The 20,000-nt window shown below is 46.2% G+C and overlaps 1 protein-coding gene across 2 annotated transcripts in view; it reads right to left on the minus strand.

The window, feature by feature from the left end:
• The window catches only part of eif2ak4 (eukaryotic translation initiation factor 2 alpha kinase 4), a 123,347-nt gene that overhangs the window by 101,251 nt on the left and 2,096 nt on the right, over positions 1 to 20,000 (minus strand). For both annotated transcript variants that reach the window (XM_055641080.1, XM_055641079.1), the window contains exons 2-8: positions 14,363 to 14,478; positions 11,525 to 11,627; positions 8,727 to 8,900; positions 5,374 to 5,454; positions 4,324 to 4,487; positions 1,893 to 1,996; positions 1,320 to 1,477 (exon numbers count right to left, since the gene is read on the minus strand). In XM_055641080.1, coding sequence (XP_055497055.1) covers positions 1,320 to 1,477; positions 1,893 to 1,996; positions 4,324 to 4,487; positions 5,374 to 5,454; positions 8,727 to 8,900; positions 11,525 to 11,627; positions 14,363 to 14,478 — 900 coding nt within the window. The remainder of the gene's footprint in view (positions 1 to 1,319; positions 1,478 to 1,892; positions 1,997 to 4,323; positions 4,488 to 5,373; positions 5,455 to 8,726; positions 8,901 to 11,524; positions 11,628 to 14,362; positions 14,479 to 20,000) is intronic.

The following is a 20,000-nucleotide window of genomic DNA, read 5'->3' on the forward strand; positions in this document are numbered from 1 at the left end:
TCTTGCAGCCCCCCACACAACCACTCTTGCTGCCCCCCCACACAACTCTCTTGCTGCCCCCCCTCACCCCTACAACCACTCTTGCTGCCCCCCACAACCACTCTTGCTGCCCCCCACCCCTACAACCACTCTTGCTGCCCCCCACACAACCACTCTTGCTGCCCCCCACACACCACTCTTGCTGCCCCCCCCACAACCACTCTTGCTGCTCCCACACACCACTCTTGCTGCCCCTCACACCCCCACACCCACTCTTGCTGCCCCCCACACACAACCACTCTTGCTGCCCCCCTCACCCCTACAACCACTCTTGCTGCCCCCCACAACCACTCTTGCTGCCCCCCTACAACCACTCTTGCTGCCCCCCACAACCACTCTTGCTGCCCCCCTCACCCCTACAACCATTCTTGCTGCCCTCTCCCCCCCCCACAACCACTCTTGCAGCCCCCACAACCACTCTTGCTGCCCCCCCCCCCCCCACCCTCTCCCCGGGGGGGTGATTCAGTAGAGATTTGAGGAAGCAGATGAGATAGAAACCGTAGGAGATCACAGATTACGGACATTTAGGGACATGATTTGTGGGGATTGACAAGCAAGGAAGCAACCAAAATGTGTAGGAAGAAACTGCAGATGCTGGTTTAAACTGAAGATAAAAGCTGGAGTAACTCAGCGGGACAGGCAGCATCTCTGGAGAGAAGGTATGGTGAAGTTTGGGGTCGAGACCCTTCCTCAGACTAGTCTGTCCCGCTGAGTTACTCCAGCATTTTGTGTCGGAGCAAGGGAGCAAGAGCTACTAACAGAAGCAGTTGAAATGATGAACTAAATCTTGGTTGGCTGGTGGTTGCGTTGCCAAAAGGCCTAGCAAGCCTTTCAATTGCCTCATAAATGCCACATTGAAGTACATCAAGAATGAAATAGACAGACTGTCCATAATTGAGTGTGCGGGAAGGAGCTGCAGATGCTGGTCTGATGAAGGGTCTCGACCCCAAACGTCACCCATTCCTTCTCTTCAGAGATGCTGCCTGTCCCGCTGAGTTACTCCAGCATTTATCTTCAGTTTAAACCAGCATCTGTAGTTTCTTCCTACACATTTTGTTTGCTTCCTTGCTTGTCAATCCCTCTTGGAATGAACTCGTACAGTGGGACAGGGCTATAACATGGACAGGACTGGTTTGGAGGGATATGGACCAAATGCGGGCAGGTGGGACTCATGCTGGGACATGTTGGCCGGGGTGGGAAAGTTGAGCCAATTTTCACACTGGATCACTCTATGACTCTACGAGATTGCTTTGAACGCATGTCCAGATTGGCGGCAATACCTGCTTTTTGCATTTTTCGATTTTGTCCTTCTCTTCACTGGTGAGAAATTTTCCCATCTTCTTCTGCCACTGAAGAACCCATTCGTAGATCACCACAAAATCCCCTGTCAATTCTTCCAAAGCATTGTAAACAGTTCGGCTCAGATGTTCACTCTCACCTGTCACATTAAGATACACAAGTCACTTATGCCTCCTAATAATGTTACACCAATTGTTACATAGGTCTAGACATTTACTTTTATTTACTTTTTAGTTTTAGAGATACAACCGGGTCCGCTCCGACCAGCGATCCCCACACATTAACACTCGGGACAGTTTTTACATTTACCAGTCCAATTAACCGACAAACCTGCACGTCTTTGGAGTGTTGGAGGAAACCGAAGATCTCGGAGAAAACCCACGCAGATCACGGGGAGAACGTACAAACTCCATACAGACAGCACCCGTAGTCGGGGTCGAACCCGGGTCTCCAGCGCTGCGTTCGTTGTAAAGCAGCAACTCTACCGCTGCGCCACCGTGATTCAAGAGAGGAAAGGGTTTACAAAAAACGCAGAGACTCAAAATGTTCCTCACCGACAACCTTTCCCACATGGACAATCGATCCCGTGTTAAAATGTATCACTTTGTGTATTTTAGAACCGTCTTCATTACTGCATTCAGAAAATAGCCGTTCTCTCCTGTAATTGAAAAGTAATCGACATTACAATGTTAATGCAATGGCTTTTTGAATCTGTTTGAACTATCTTCACAGTAGCAGTCTCAAACCCAAAATGTCACCCATTCCTTTTCTCCAGAGATGCTGTCTGACCCGCTGAGTTATTCCAGCATTTTGTGTCTATCCTATCCTATCTTCCAGCCTTTTCCCTTCAGAAAGCCAAGCGATCTCTTTGCCTGCAGGCCTCTCTCTGGCAGTTCAACGGGTAAGTTCATAAGCGATAGGAGCAGATTGAATGGCCCATCAAGTCTACTCCGCCATTGAATTGTGGCTGATCTATCTCTCCCTCCCAACCCCTGCCTTCTCCCCATAACTCCTGACACCCGTACTAATCAAGAATCTATCTATCTCGGCCTTAAAAATACCTATTGACAGCCTCCAAGCCTTCAGTGGCTATGAATTCCACAGATTCACCACCCTCTGACTAAAGAAATTCCTCCTCATCTCCTTCCTAAAGGAACGTCCTTTTATTTTGAAGATGTGACCCCTGGCCCTAGATCAGGGGTGGGGAACCTTCGGCCTTCTAGGCCATTAAGTGCGGCCTTTTGAATGGATCCAAATTTTGTAGAACAAATCCTTTTATTTTTTATTAATATGTTTTTGTTCTTCTCTTATTATTTTTATTTTAATCTTAAAATGAACGTATTTAAAATACCAAGAAGTAAAAGAAGATTCAAGAAATAATCCTCCCAGACTGACAGCCACATTTAAAACGATTAGTAAGTCATGAGGGCGATTTTAACAAAATAACGTACATTTTGAAGTATATCTCATTGAAGTTTCTTGGATGTGGCCTTATTAGATTACAGCTAACTTAATGCGGCCTTCCAACATGAAAAGGTTCCCCACCCCTGCCCTAGACTCTCCCACTAGTGGAAACATCCTCTCCACATCCACTCTATCCAAGCCTTTCACTATTTCATGAGGTCCCCCCTCAACCTTGTCAACTCCAGCAAGTACAGGCCCAGTGCCGTCAAACACTCATCATATGTTAACCCACTCATTCCAGCGATCATTCTCGTAAACTAATCTTCAGATCGAAGTGGAAGGAAATGGCCAGACCTTATTGCAAAAGATAGACTGTAAAAAGAGATGAGAGTGGAGATTTAGAAAAGGATAAGATAAGAGTATTTTGAAATGGTGATAATAAAGAACTGTGCAGGAGTAACATGATTGTTATGAACTATATATAGGAATCATGACAACAAAACCATTGGAGATGCAAACAAAAATAATCTAGGGTGGCACGCTGTCATTAGCTAAGGCAGCGGTAGAGTTGCTGCCTTACAGCGCCAGTGACCCGGGTTCGATCCTGACCAGGGGTGCTGTCTGTACGGAGTTTGTACGTTCTCCCTGTGACCTATGTGGGTTTTCTCCAGGAGCTCCAGATTCCTCCCACACTCCAAAGACGAACAGGTTTGTAGGTTAATTGGCTTGGTATAAATACAAATGATCGCCAATGTGTGTCGGACAGTGTTAATGTGCGGGGATCGCTGGTCGGTGCGGTCCCGGTGGGCTGGAGGGCCTGTTTCCTCACTGTATCTCTAAACTAAACTAAACTAGTGGAATATTAACCTTCATCTCAAGGAGTCTGGATCAGAGTAGAGAGGGAGCTCTGTTATCTTTGTACAGAGTTCTGGTTATACATTTAGTGTTTCATTCTACAATTCCAGTGCCCTCCAGGAGATTATCAAGAAACAAATCGCCCACAAAAATCTTTCATTCTAATTGTCAACAAGAAACCATTTTCAAAGTGTGACGATTGGTGAAATCTGACCAGTGAGAGGCAAAGATAGGATAGACAGTCACAACCTTTTTCCCAGGATGGAAAAATCAAATACTAGAGGGCGCAGCTCAAAGAGCCAGAGGGTTGTGAGTCTCTACCACAGAAGGAATTCTCTACCACAGAAGGCAGTGGAGGCCAATTCACTGGATGTTTTCAAGAGAGAGTTAGATATAGCTCTTGGGGCTAACGGAATCAAGGGATATGGGGCGAAAACAGGAACGGGGTACTGATTCTGGATGATCATATTGAATGGCGGTGCTGGCTCGAAGGGCCGAATGGCCTACTCCCACACCTATTTTCTATGTTTCTACGGGGAGATTTTAAAGATGAGTAGAGTGACTATATTTTTTTATAAAGAGGGTGGTGGGTGCCTGGAACGTGCTGCCATGGTTGGAGATTGAGGCAGATACAATAGTGGCATCTGACCATTGGGACCCCTTCATCTAGGCTCAACCTGCACCTGGCATTCTACTCTCCTTGAAATGCTACCACCATCTTCATACTTCAAACGGCCATTGGAACTTGTTCTGCGACGGCTGTTTCCTCCCTTCTTGTGGGTGACCTGGTCCATTGCGCTGTTGTTCAAACTGGCATTCGGCTGCGGGTTTAAGGCAGCAATTCTGGAAGCGTTCGCGGGAACTGTTTCTTGGGCACTTTCTAACCATTCCTGGAGTGTGGGGAAAGAAAAGAAGCAAAAGTGGAAGGATACACACATTTTGAGCGTTGCGTTCAGACTTCGCATCTAACAAAAACGGAAGAGTAGACCATTCTCCTCCTCCAATCTGCTCCAGCACTCAACAAGATCTACAGTTACAGTTTAGTTTATTGTCACGTGTACCGAGGTACAGTGAAAAGCTTTGTTGCGTGCTATCCAGTCAGCAGAAAAGACGATACATGATTACAATCGAGCCATTTACAGTGTACAGATACATGATAAGGGAATAACGATGAATGCAAGGTAAAGCCAGTAAAGTCGGATCAAAGATAGTCCGAGGGTCACCAAGATGAGGTAGATAGTAGTTCAGCGCTGCTCTCTGGTTGTGGTAGGATGATTCAGCTGCCTGATAACAGCTGGGAAGAAACTGTCCCTGAATCTGGAGGTGTGCGTTTTCACACCTGTACCTATGGCCTGAATGGAGAGGGGCGAAGAGGGAGTGGCCAGGCATACAGAGATACAATTTAATCAGAGGGACAGCGAGACTGGTCGGAAAACTAGGAAGGGGGAGGGATGGAGAGAGAGCAAAAGCAAGGGTTACGAAGTTAGAAAAATCAATATTCATACCGCTGGGTTACAAGCTGTGCAAGCTAAATATGAGGCACTGTTCCTGCAAGTGCTGCCTGTCCCGCTGAGTTACTCCAGCATTTTTGTGTCAATCGACACAACTGTGGGTGCCCCTCGCAATTTGGTCTTTGCATTATCCTATCTATGATCGTTAACTTAAAATAATTCATAATTTATTATATTTGTTGTGCTGTTTCATCCAATGCACATACATTATTGTGGTTCATATCTGGGTGCATATGACAAAGAAATATTCTTGAGGTCTACGAACCTGTTTGGCCATTTGATTCAGTTTCCTGGCATCTTTCTTTTCCTCTTTTCGCTTCTCGATCTCTTCGAGGATTTCACGTTGCTTCAAAAACAATTAAGAATGTAACAGTGTTACTCAAAAAAACATGGCGAAACTGTTTCAGGCTAAAAGCCTTGTTCACCACCCTATCAGCCTGCAATGCCACTTTATAGAAGTACTTCCAAATCCCACTGCCCTTCATCACTCTCCAGGGCACCACCATTCACTTGGTTAAACCAAAAAAAGCATCACCTCCCATTTATTGGAATTAAACTCCATTAAATGAAAGACAATTTCACCCTTCCTTATTTTACCACCAACGTACACAAATGTATGAGAAACCTAGTGTGTAGGGTGAACAGGAAAAACTCATTTACTTTAATGGGGAAGTTTGCAATATTCAGGATTTAGTTTAGTTTAGAGATACAGCATGGAAACAGGCCCTTTGGCCCACCCGAGACCGCACCGACCAGCGATACCCGCACATGGTGGCGCAGAGGTAGAGTTGCTGCCTTACAGCGAATGCAGCGCCGGAGACCCGGGTTCAATCCTAACCACGGGTGCTGTCGGGATGGAGTTTGTATGTTCTCCCCGTGACCTGGGTCCCCGTGGGTTTTCTCAGAGATCTTCGGTTTCCTCCAACATTTAAAGATGTACAGGTTTGTAGGTTAATTGGCTTGGTAAATGTATAAACTGTCCCTAGTGAGTGTGTAGGAGAGTGTTAAGGGCCTGTTCCACTTGGACGACCTAATCCACGAGTTTAGAAGACCCTGGACGAGTTGAAGAAAATGTTAAGGTCGTGTTGACTCGCCGAAGCAAAAGACCTTCTACGACTATGTCTACGACCTCAGTCTTCCACACATAAGACCAACTACGACTAGCTACGAGTGGAAATTGATCACATGATAAAATTATGTCATGGTTGCATTTATTTTCTCGGGCCAGTTACCAACCTACGACTACCATCACAACCTAACTACAACCTAACTACGAGTAAAAAGTATCAATTTTTTCCATGCCGACCTTTTTTTTTTGCTCGTGGACATTTTTTATCAGGCTGGAAAAAACACCGTGACCTACTTGAGGCCACGAGTACATGGAAACCACTCACGAGCATGAGGAAGAGTTACGAAGACCTCCTACGACCTCGTGGCGACCATGCTGCGAGTACGAGTCAAGGGCAAACTCGGCAGAGGTCGCCAATTAGGTCGTGAAAGTGCGACAGGGGTTTTGTGTGCGGGGATTGCAGGTCGGCGCCAACCCGGCAGCAACTCTACCGCTAGGCCACCGTGACCGCCCTGTGCCCTGTACTTGATTGGCAAAACCTGGGTAAAAGACTGGGTAAAAGTGCATTCAACCCATCTATTCTCGTGATTATATACACCGGCTTGTACTCGCTAGAATTTAGAAGATTGAGGGAGGGTCTTATAAAAACTTACAACATTCTTAAGGGGTTGGACAGGCTAGATGCAGGAAGATTGTTCCCGATGTTGGGGAAGTCCAGGACAAGGGGTCACAGTTTAAGGATAAGGGGGAAATCTTTTAAAACCGAGATGAGAAAAACATTTTTCACACAGATAGTGGTGAATCTCTGGAATTCTCTGCCACAGAGGGTAGTTGAGGCCAGTTCATTGGCTATATTTAAGAGGGAGCTAGATGTGGCCCTTATGGCTAAAGGGATCAGGGGGTATGGAGAGAAGGCAGGTACAGGATACTGAGTTGGATGATCAGCCATGATCATATAGAATGTCGGTGCACGCTCGGAGGGCCGAATGGCCTACTCCTGCACCTATTTTCTATGTTTCTATGTTTCTACCGCTATGAGATCACCCCTCATCCTCCTGCGTTCCAAGAATAAAGTTTTAGCAGATACGATAGTGGCGCGTAGAAGTGCAAAGAATAGAGGGATATGGATCATGTACTGGCAGATGAGATCAGTTTAACTTAACGTCATATTTGGCACAAACATTGTGTTATTCTGTCCTCTGCTGAATCAGGGAGCCGACCCAAAACGTCGCCCATTCCTTCTCTCCAGAGATGCTGCCTCACCCGCTGAGTTACCCCAGCATTTTGTGTCTACCTGGGGCAAATAACTGAAGGGTCCTATGACTGCATGCTAGGTCGAGCTGGTGGTAGACATGTGGACTTCAAGTCATAGAACGGAAGGCAAAAGATGGAAATAGGTTTTGTAGATATTGGAGGCTATTTCTGAATGTTGAGCAAAGGATAGAGGCAGAAGAAGCAGGTTAAAAGGGGGTAATTAATTTTTTTATGTAGGAAGGAACTGCAGATGTGATACCGAAGAGAGACACAAAAAGCTGGAGTAACTCAGCGGGATAGACAGCATCTCTGGAGAGAAGGAATGGGTGACGTTTCTGGTCTGCACCCTTAATGGCCTGTCCCACTATACGAGTTTACCCAAGAGCTCAAAAAATCAAACTCGTGGTAAGTACGTAGAATGTACGTAGCGGGTACGTCTCTTAGCGGCTCGTAACGCCTAATGGCAGGTGCTTGGGAAATGAGGTAAGCTCGTGAAGTTTTTCCAGCACTGTGTAAAATGTCCACGAGAGCCCCGAGTACCTACGAACGGCTATTACCGTAATTCTCCGAGTTCAAATCAGGGGAAACTCGGGAAAATTCTTGAATTACCTCGTGCAGTGGGACAGGCCCTTTATTCAGACACGGGAAATGTAGCTGATGACGAGAAATTCCTGGCAATACCGTGCAGCAGAGTGAGATGCATCAGTTGTATAGCGCTCTGGTGAGACCACATCTAGAGTATTGTGTACAGTTTTGGTCTCCTAATTTGAGGAAGGACATCCATGTGATTGAGGCAGTGCAGCGTAGGTTCACAAAATTGATCCCTGGGATGGCGGGACTGTCATATGAGGAAAGATTGAAAAGACTAGGCTTGTATTCACTGGAGTTTAGAAGGATGAGGGGGCATTTTTATAGAAACATATAAAATTATAAAAGGACTGGACAAGCGAGATGCAGGAAAAATGTTCCCAATGTTGGGCGAGTCCAGAACCAGGGGCCACAGTCTTAGAATAAAGGGGAGGTAATTTAAGACTGAGGTGAGAAAAAACTTTTTCACCCAGAGAGTTGTGAATTTATGGAATTCCCGGCCACAGAGGGCAGTGGAGGCCAAATCACTGGATGGATTGCTCTAGGGGCTAGTGGAGTCAAGGGATATGGGGAGAAGGCAGGCACGGGTTATTGATTGGGGACGATCAGCCATGATCACAATGAATGGCGGTGCTGGCTCTAAGGGCCGAATGGCCTCCTCCTGCACCTATTTTCTATTTCTAAGTAATAGCAGAGGTCGGACCCACCATTTTCTCTTCGTGTTTCTTTATCTCCTCCATCCTGCTTTGTTGCTCCAGTGCGCGGCGCTGTTGCTGCTCTTGCTGGTTCTTCAGCATCTCCTCATAAAACGACTTGGAGGGAGGAATGTTGTTTTCACTGAGAAATGACTGTACGTATTCCGCCAGGAGATATATCATCACCTGCCACGAGAGAGAGAGAGACCATAATACAGGATTGCACGACACAGGTAGTTAAAGCCCTGTCCCACGGTACGAGTTCATTCCAAGAGCTCTCCCGAGTTTGCCCTGATTCGAACTCGGAGATTTACGGTAATGGCCACTCGTCGGTACTCGGGGCTCTCATGGACATTTTTCAACATGTTGAAAAATCTTCACGAGTCTTCCCGAGCTTACCTGCCATAAGCGAGTCTTCCCGAGTACCTGCCATTAGCGTTACGAGCCGCTAAGAGACGTCCCCGAGTTCCGACGTGCCCGCTATGTTCATTCTCCGTGCTTACCACGAGTTTGATTTTTTGTTAACTCGGGAGAGCTCTTGGAATGAACTCGAACCGTGGGACAGGGCTATTATGCTGCGACGTGTGTTTCCATGAGGCAATTTGGATACAACACTGTTTGCATTATGTGAGCCAAATTGGTTACAATGCCATTTCAATTGGGAACTAGAAAACCAGTGGAAACTTACTTCGGAAACTGACCAGCAGAAAAAAAAGCTGTCTTGGAGAAAAAAAACATATGCAGAAAAAGAAAACGGTTTCCATGTAACCTCCTTGCAGTAATTAGGCACCATTGGCTCCTAGGAACACAGTCTATCGTGTTCACTGCGGGTGGCCGTTGAAATTGGCAACTAATCACTTCTATTGAAACTGGTGCACTGATTATTAAACAATGTAACACACAGCCTTTAGTATTTTTTTCGCTTGCAGTGACAATAATAAACTTGCAGCTAGTAAAAAGACTTCGAAAGCAGAAAAACGCTTTTATGTCAAGTCTGAAACTCATTTGCACCCATTGCCAAGTGTTTTTATAGGTTAATTTTCTATGACACAAGGTTTCTTCGAAATGTAAATATCATGTTATAGCAGTATTACTTGTAACGATCTACCTCATGGGTGACCCTCGGACTTTCCTTGATCGGAATTTGCTGGCTTTACCTTGCACTAAACGTTATTCCCTCATCATGTATCTACACACTGCAAATGGCTCGATGGTAATCATGTATTGTCTTTCCGCTGACTGGTTAGCACGCAACAACAGCTTTTCACTGTACCTCAGCACACGTGACAATTAACTAAACTGGAACTGGCCTTAGCGGTGACCCCCAGAATGCTGGAGTAACTCAGCGAGACAGGCAGCATCTCTGGAGAGACGGAATGGGCGACAGGCAGCATCTCTGGAGAGAAAGAAGGGTCTCGACCCGAAACGTCACCCATTCCTTCTCTCCAGAGATGTCCCGCTGAGTTACTCCAGCACTTTGTGTCTACCTTCGATTTCAACCAGCATCTGCAGTTCTTTCCTGCACAATAGCTGTGACCCCCCCCCCTGGTTTTGTTAAAATGGATGCCACTAAGCACAGGCAGACTTTGGCTGTTGGCTCTTTTCTCCATGACACCCGTGAGAAGCAGTAATGTGCCAAAGTGTTACCAAATATTAACCAAGGAATCTCTTAACTATCCTGCATAACAGTCTGTCCCGATTTGACCTTGTATTAGCGGAGAAAATGTGTCAGGCAGATATGTGGTCCTGGCCTTCGTGTCCATGGGGTTACTCTTTTCCAACCCTGCACGGAGTTTGTACGTTCTCCCCGTGACCTGTGAGATCTCTTGTTTACTCTGAGATCTTCGGTTTCCTCCCACACTCCAAAGACGTACATGTTTGTAGGTTGATTGGCTTGGTATGAATGCACATTCTCCCTAGTGTGTGTAGGACAGCGTTAATGTGCGGGGATCGCTAGTTTGGTGGGCCGAAGAGCCCGTTTCCGCGCTGTGTATATCTAAATTTAAAAACTACGTAAGCCTCCAATTTCCCATTGTTTATTGTATGAAGAAGATTCACTGGTTTTTATATTTCGTTGTACATGGTTCATGTTACAATGACAATAAAGAAACTATTCTATTCTATTCTTTCTACTGGTAGGTTTGTAAACCATACATGGCGGCATTCAGGGATGCATCACGGCTTGGTTTGGGAACGGCTCCCTCCAAGACCGCAAGAAATTGCAGCGAATTGTGGAGGCAGCCCAGACCATCACACAAACCAACCTCCCTTCCATTGAATCCATTTATACCTCACGCTGCCTCGGCAAGGCCAGCAGCATAATCAAGGACCAGTCGCACCCTGGCCACTCCCTCTTCTCCCCTCTCCCATCAGGTAAAAGGTATAGAAATGTGAAAACGCACACCTCCAGATTCAGGGACAGTTTCATCCCAGCTGTTATCATGCAACTGAACCATCCCACCACAACCAGAGACCAGTGCTGAACTACTATCCACCTCATTGGTGACCCTCGGACGATCTTTGATCGCACTTTACCTTGCACTAAATGTTATTTCTTTATCATGTATCTGTACACTGTAAATGGCTCAATTGTAATCAGTCTTTCCGCTGACTGCATAGGACGCAACAAAAGCTTTTCACTGTACCTCGGTACACGTGACAATAAACAAAACTGAATCTGAACAGCATTGGAATTTCCCATGGTCGATTGGACAAGCAGTTAGACTGGGCAGATATGCAGTCAAATTCAACAGCAGTTGGATAGCGGCCTAATCAGAGTGGTGGTTACTTTGCAAATCTAATTTTCTCACCTCTCCACAGCAAGCTTTGGCTAGAGTCACCAGCTCCGACTGCAACTGGTTCCGCTTTGCATTTGACAGGCCTTTTGCGTTCTTCAGTTCAATTTCTGGAGGTCTGTGGTGATGACAAGAGGAGCAGCAATTAGCATTGGACCGAACAGCAAATAGAGTAGTGTAGGAAGGAACTGCAGATGCTGGTTCAAACTGAAGATCGACACAAAGTGCTGGAGTAACTCAGCGGGACAGGCGGCGTCTCTGGAGAGAAGGAATGGGTGACCCAAAGAAGTTTGAAGAAGGGCCTCGACCCGAAACATCATCCATCCCTTCTCTCCAGAGATGCTGCCTGTCCCGCTGAGTCTTGATTGTGGGTGCTGTCTGTGTGGAGTTTGCATGTTCTTCTTGGATAAAGTGGATGTGGAGAGGATGTTTCCACCAGTGTGAGAGTCTAGGACCAGAGGCAGCTTCAGAATAAGAGGACGTACCTTTAGAAAAAAGCAAAGAAGGAATTTATTTAGTCAGACAGTGGCAAATCTGTGGAATTATTTGCCACTGTTTTTATGTCTGGCTGTGGCAGCTTTGACAGTCCGGAGTCGCCTTCCAGAGGGAAGTGATTCAAAGAGTTTGTGGCCAAGGTGCGGGGGGTCAGAGATGATCTTACCCGCTCGCTTCTTGGCCCTTGCAGTGTACAGTTCATCAATGGAGGGAAGGTTGCAGCCAATAACCTTCTCAGCTGGTCAGGCGATTCGCTGCAGCCTCCAGGTGTCGTGCTTGGTGGCTGAGCCAAACCAGATGGAGATGGTGAGGACAGACTCTATGATGGCCGTGTAGAATTGGACCATCATTGCCTGTGGCAGATTGTGCTTCCTAAGCTGCCGTAGAAAGTACATCCTCTGTTGTGCCTTTTTGACTGTGGAGTTGATGGTAGCCCCCCACTTAAGATCCTTGGAGATGATGGTTCCCAGGAACTTAAAAAACTCCACAGATGTGACTGTGGTGTTGTTGATGGTGAGTGGGGTGAGGGGAGGGGGAGTTCTCCTAAAGTCTACAATCAATTCCACTGTCTTAAGAGCATTGAGCTCCAGGTTGTTGCAATGGCACCAGGATGCCAGCTGTGACACTTCCTGTCTGTAGGGTGATGTTTCGGGTCGAGACCCTTCTGTAGACTCAGAGATCCCAGTTCGGGCTGTATCTCAAAACTAAACAACCAAAACTCAATCGATGGAGGTGGAAAAGCCTTCAACTGTAAGAATCTTGAGCAAAAAACAAACTGCTGGAGGAAGCGGTTCGGACTGTATCTGTGAAAGATGGACAGCGGACATTTTGAGACAGGACCATCCTTCAGCCCAAAGTCGTTTCAGGAAATGTCCCTGTCCATTTCCCACCACAGGTGCTGCCTCAGCCACTGAACTTTTCCAGCAGTTTACTTTTTGCTCAAAATCTGATCAATGTTCCACAAAGACACCCGGTCACTGAAGTTAAACGACACCCACCCACCTAAAAGACTTGTTGCATCAAATTAATAATAGCTCCCATTATATTTCCCATGAGGTTCAATGATGTAATTCTGAGGCTCTAGAAGGCGCTGGCTGGTCAGGCCACATTTGGAGTACTGTGAGCAAATTTGGGCCCCATATCTGAGGAAGGATGTGCTAGCTCTGGAGAGGGTCCAGAGGAGGTTTACAAGAATGATTCCAGGAATGAGTGGGTTAGCATATGATGAACATTTGACAGAAGGTTGAGGGGGGGACCTTATTGAAACTTGGAGAATAATGAAAGGCGTAGATAGAGTGGATGTGGAGAGAATGTTTCCACTGGTGGGAGAGTCTAGGACCAGAGGTCATAGCCTCAGAATTAAAGGCCACTCTTTAGGAAAGGAGGTGAGGAGGAACTTCTTTAGTCAGGGGGTAGTTAATCTGTGGAACTCATTGCAACAGAGGGCCGTGGAGGCCAGTGGATATTTTTAAGACCAAATATTAAGAGATAGACCAATTCTTGATTAGAACAGGTGTCAGGAGTTATGGAGAAGGCAGGACAATGGGGTTGATAGGGAGAGGTAGATCCGCCTTGATTGAATGGAGGAGTAGACTTGATGGGCCGAGTGGCTTAATTCTACTCCTATGCCTTATGAACATAGTCTAATTGCTTTGGCTTGCTTAGAAACATAGAAACATAGAAAATAGGTGCAGGAGGAGGCCATTCGGCCCTTCGAGCCAGCACCACCATTCATTGTGATCATGGCTGATCATCCCCTATCAATAACCCGTGCCTGCCTTCTCCCCATATCCCTTGACTCCACAAGCCCCTAGAGCTCTATCTAACTCTCTGTCTATCTATGTTAAATCCATCCAGTGACTTGGCCTCCACTGCCCTCTGTGGCAGGGAATTCCATAAATTCACAAGTCTCTGGGTGAAAAAATGTTTTCTCACCTCAGTCTTAAATGACCTCCCCTTTATTCTAAGACTATGGCCCCCTGGTTCTGGACTCGCCCAACATTGGGATCATTTTTCCTGCCTCTAGCTTGTCCAGTCCTTTTATAATTTTATATGTTTCTATACAATCCTCCCTCATTCTTCTAAACTCCAGTGAATACAAGCCTAGTCTTTTCAATCTTTCCTCATATGATAGTCCCGCCATCCCAGGGATCAATCTCGTGACCCAACGCTGCACTGCCTCAATCACAAGGATGTCCTTCCTCAAATTAGGAGACCAAAACTGTACACAATACTCCAGATGTGGTCTCACCAGAGCCCTATACAACTGCTTGTAGAACATACACACACCGTTAAGCACAACCTCCACCAAACTCCAAAAGGAATAAGCAAGTTATGCATTGAAGAGCAGGAACTCACATGTCTGGGTAATTGGGCGGGCAGGTGACATGCAGGTCGACTGCTACGTGGCTCTCTTCAACGTTGAGCAATCCCTGAGGCTGCAGCACAATACAGATTTCAGGAGGACGTTTCACCTGGAACAGAAACAGGCGTTCAGGATCATTAAGGTTCAACGGTTCATTTATTGCCACATACACCAATTGGTGAAGTGAAATTCAAGTTGCCATTGCAGCACATTAATAAGAATACAACATAACATTATAAAGGAATTTAACATAAAACATAAAAACACCCTCCCCCCCCAATGGTTGCCACTGTGAGGGAAGGCACAAAGTCCAGTCCCCATCCCCTTGTCCACCCATAGTCGGGCCTATTGAGGCCTCCGCAGTCGCCGCTACGGGGCCCGATGTTACAGGCCCTTCTCGCTGGGTGATGGTGCTCCGGCGTCGGGAGAACCCTCTCAGCGGTTTGGGACACCTGGAACGGCCGCTTCCTTTTTCGGAGACCGCGGCTTCCGAAGCCGCCCGGCCGCGCTGGACGGATCTCCACCACTGGTGATCTCGCCGAGAGATCCCAGGCTCCCGATGTTAAAGTCAGCGCAGCCCACAGACCCGCAGCTCCACGATGTTTCACCTGCGGTCTCGGCATTCCGGAGCTCCAGCGTGGCGACCCGGGCAAGGCATCGCCCGCTCCGCGATAGCGCTCCAGCGCTGTGCCGCCGCCGAAGCCGTGGTTCTGGCCGGTCCCCTCAGGAAACGCCGCTCCAGACCCATTGGTAGGCCGCAAAGACGGGTCGAAAATGCTGCACGGAGGAAAGCCGCCTCTCCGACCAGGTAGGGACTAGGAAAAGCAGTTTCCCCCTTCTCCCTCCCCCACCCCCCCCCCACATAAAAAAGAATAGACCTCCAAACAAAACACTAAAAATAAAAGAAAGAAGTGAAAAGTCAGACAGCTCGTTCAGCGAGCCCGTTACTTTGTGGGTATTCAGGGCTGCTCGTGACGTGGTGGAAATTCCATCGGTTGGCAAAGAGCTTGAAAGCGTGGCTGGTAAACTGTCTTCCGTTGTCGGTCTGCAAACGGACGGGTGCGCCCAATGTAGAAAAATGGTTCTTTAGCTTTTGAATGACCATTTCTGATGTTGGTTAATAATAAAAGTTTCAAGGCCAAATTAGATACAGGATGGTGTCATAGTTAAGGGCCATAAAGTCGTGATCCCCTCATCGCTACGTGACAAATGCTACAAAGAGGCACACAGCGGTCACCCAGGAACTGATGCCACGCTGGACCACGCACAGAACCTGTTCTACTGGCCTGGGATGGCCAAGTACATACGGGACCGTACAGCCTCCTGCCCCTCTTGCAACAGCCTTGCACCACACCAACAGAGACAGCCCTTACTGCAACAACCTTCACCAGCTCTGCCCTGGACGTTGCTGGCGGCAGACATTTCGAATGGCACGGTAAATGCGATCTTGTCCTGGTTGACTCTGCAAAAGTTCAAAACACCACTTTGCATGTTTGGGCTGATTAAACAGGGCCAGTAATCCATGGGGATGCTTGCAAGGCCATTGGGATAAGCTCTGCTTTCAAAGAGACGTCCGAGACGAGCTCAGTGTCTGATAGAACACATAACTCATGCCATTATGGCATGGATGGATAGTTTGACACAAAATCACCTCACATTCATAGCGATATAATTATTATACTGTACTTTTGATTATTATTGTTTGTATACTCAGTAACATGTGGTTAGATGGGCACTAATGTAGGCTGATGAATCCATGGGGTGGAGTGTAGTATAAGGGATAAACAGACAATTTCAGCTAAAATGTGGAGTTATCAGCTAAATTAGCAGCCCTACATTCCCATAGCCTCTTGAAAACAAGATTCAGGTAACCCAGAATTAAATATGTTTCAAAAGAACTTACTTAATTATGGGCTAATAATGGGAAAAAAGCTTATACTCTAATTTTGGAAAAATGCTCCAATACCAACAATAAAAATGTGGATTTCAAACATGTTCGAAACATTACACTTGGAAGAGATGAGACTCCTCCTAGCAGGCAAAGCAGACCACTTCCAAAAGACGTGGTCTGCATTTATGGAACTATTACAAGCATAAGGTGCAATAGTAAGTTAAATCATAAAGGGTACCAGGATCTGGTAACGTGGGGTATAAAATAAATTTTTAATAAAAACATGGTTGGTAGATCCTTTTTAGTGTAGTTTTGTGTTACAATAGAGCGATTGATTTTCCTTTCTTCTCTTTTTTTTCTTTTCTTTCAAGGGTCTTATTTCCATTCTTTACTTCCTTCTCTAATTCCTTCCCTAAGGGGCTTTCTTCTTCTAACACTTTCCTGCACCTTCACGATTCTTGCTTACTTTCCTTACTTCTTTTATTTCTATCATTTTTAAAGCTCAAATAATGAAGTGGTACAACATAATGTAATAAGATATATGTGATGTGTATTAATGTAATTTACTGTACTGCTAATAAAATAAAATTAAAAAAAAAAAAAAGAAAACAAGATTCAGATGCGTTATCTCCTAGAATTGGTCTTGCGCCTGTCCAAGTGTGGGGACTTGCGTTGTCTGGGAATGCAGCCTTTCCCACCCAGGCCATTCTATGGGGAAGCGTTGGTGAGCTAAACACAACAGCAATAGTTGGGTAGACCACCCGCGGCCCCTGCCGCTCGTAGCGCAGAAACGTTGCAGACAAGGGGGGCTTATGATTGGCTCGGGCAGAGGGGCAGTGGCGCGGTCTGCTCTGATAAGAAATGCCATAAAGGATGGTGTTGGGCGCCCTTTCCATGAGGGAACCTCAGCCTTGGACAGAGTCGAAAACGGTGCCAGGTGATCAACAACGAAACATCCTGTGGCGTCCTCTCTGATGAGTTTGCGAATGCGTACGGGTTTACGTGAGTGTGTGTAGAAACATCCTGCGGCGTGCTCTGCTGTGTACTCAGGATTTGCGAGTACGTTCGGGGATATTCGGGGATACGCGAGTGTATTTGCCTTATTATGAAGCTCTGACCTCTCCACCATCGAAGGGATCTATCGCAGTCGCTGCCTCAAAAAGGCTGCCAACATCATCAAAGACCCACACCATCCTGGCCACACACTCATCTCTCCATTGCCATCAGGAAGAAGGTACAAGAACGTAAAATCTGGAACATCCAGGTTCAGGAATAGCTGCTTCCCCACAGCCATCAGGCTATTAAACTCACCATTAAATAAACTCTGGGCGACAGGTGGCGCAATGGGCTAAGTGTTCGGCTGGCGACCGGAAGGTAGCCGGTTTGAATCCCGCTTGGAGAGCATACTGTCGTTGTGTCCTTGGGCAGGACACCTCACCCACCTTTGCCTGTGTGTGAATGTGTGTGAGTGATTGGTGGTGGTCGGAGGGGCCGTAGGCGCAGATTAGCAGCCACGCTTCCGTCAGTCTGCCCCAGGGCAGCTGTGGCTACAGAAGTAGCTCACCACCACCGAGTGTGACTTAGGAGTGAATGAATAATGCGATGTAAAAAGCGCCTTGAGTATCTAGAAAGGCGCTATATAAATCCCATCCATTAAACTCTGAACAATAACAGCCTATTGCACTTTATCTGTTTATTTAAGGTGTATATATATGCCCTGTGGGATATAGACACACTGAACTTTTATCTCCTATTCTGTATTATGTTTACATATTCTGTTGTGCTGCAACAAGCAAGAATTTCATTGTCTAATCTGGGGCACAGGACAATAAAACTCTCTTGACTTGACTAGTGTAATCAATTATTGAGTGAATCAAACTCTGATAACTGATATATCGAACATAACAGTCCATCATCAGATTTCCCACCCCTGACTCCATCTGTATTGCACGCTGCCTCAGAAAAGCGGCCAACACAATCAAAGACTTGTCCCACCCCAGTCATTCCTCCATTTCTCTGCTCCTGCACATTAGAAAGCACAGAAGCTTAGAAGCACGCACCACTAGGTTCAGGAACAGCTTCCTACTCTCTGTTATTAAGCTTCTGAACGGTCCTTCCATAAGCTTGGGCAGCGATTCCCAAAGTTTTGATAGCCAATGTACCCCTTCGTAAATTTCTGTAAGCATCTTGTACCCCTCGTTAAAAACAATTCGTATTTCATGGTACAATAAAACATATACTATTTAATTTAATAATATGACAAAATATTACACGGTTGCACTAATTATTTTTTTTTTAAAATAATTTTATTTATTAGAAGTAGTGTACATTACAATAATAAGCCAAAAATAACATAATACATTTCCTGTACCACTTCATATTTTAAACTTTAAAAAGAAGAAAAGTAAAGAAAGTGAGATAGGATAGTAATAGTGTGAAAGAGTGATCAAAAGAGACCCTTAGACACGAAAAATTCAAAAAAAAGTTAAGAAATAAGCCATAGAAAAAGAAAAAGAGAAAAAGAAAACAGAAGATGTATTAAAAGTAAAAAAAAGAGATAAAAGGGATATACCAACTTCGTATTTTTCCTCCCCCCTCACCAATTCTTTTCAGAATTCTGTAGCACCTTATACGTAGTAAGCCGATAAATGGAGACCAAATCTTTTGGAAATGGTCTGGTTTGGCTGCTAGAAGGAATCTCATATCTTCCAGGTGTAGCATTTCGGACATATTTGCAATCCACATATTTATTGTTGGGGCGTTTTTCCAGAATTTAAGTATGAGTTTTTTCCCCATTATTAAACCGTAATTAAGTAGGTTCTTTTGGGACGCAGTTAGCTCAGGGCTGCCTTCCATTCTTCCAAAAATAATCAATTCTGCATTCGGTATCAGGTTTATTTTAAATAATTTTGTGAAAATTTCAAAAATTTAATTCCAAAATTTTTGGATTTTTATACAAAAAACAAAGGAATGCGCTATAGTTGCTTCTTGTTATCATGAAATTTAATTATCAAGCAAGCAAAGAAAAAGACGGCAATCATGTATTTTTACAGAGGTGGCGGCTCGGCACCAACTCGCCCTGACTCTCCCACAGCTCTGGGCCTTCACACACACAACCCCACTCACCCACCCACTCACCCACTCACACACACACCCACACACTCACTCACCCACACACTCACACACACTCACCCACCCACACACACTCACCCACTCACTCATTCATTCACCCACTCACTCACTCACCCACCACTCACTCACCCACACCCCCACCACACACATTCACTCACCCACCCACACACATTCACCCACTCATTCACCCACACACCCATCCACTCATTCACCCACTCCCACCCACACACACTCACCCACCTCCCTCACCCACTCATTCACCACACCACCCACCCCCCCCCACCCACCACCCACCCACTCACTCACCCACCCACTCACCCACAAACTCATCCGCCCACTCACCCACCCACTCATTCACCCACTCACCCACACACACTCACCCACACACCCACTCACCACCCACCATTCACCCACACTCACCACCCACACACTCACCCACACACCCACTCACACACTCACACACACACACTCACACACACCTCACCCACCCACTCACCCACCCACCCTCACCCACTCAATTCACCCACACATTCACTCACCCATCCACCCACCCACCCACTCACTCACTCACACCCACCCACTCACTCCCACTAACCCCTGCAATGGAC

The sequence above is a fragment of the Leucoraja erinacea genome, chromosome 9 (genome assembly GCF_028641065.1).
Source record: "Leucoraja erinacea ecotype New England chromosome 9, Leri_hhj_1, whole genome shotgun sequence".
In the NCBI taxonomy this organism is placed as follows: Eukaryota; Metazoa; Chordata; class Chondrichthyes; order Rajiformes; family Rajidae; genus Leucoraja; species Leucoraja erinaceus.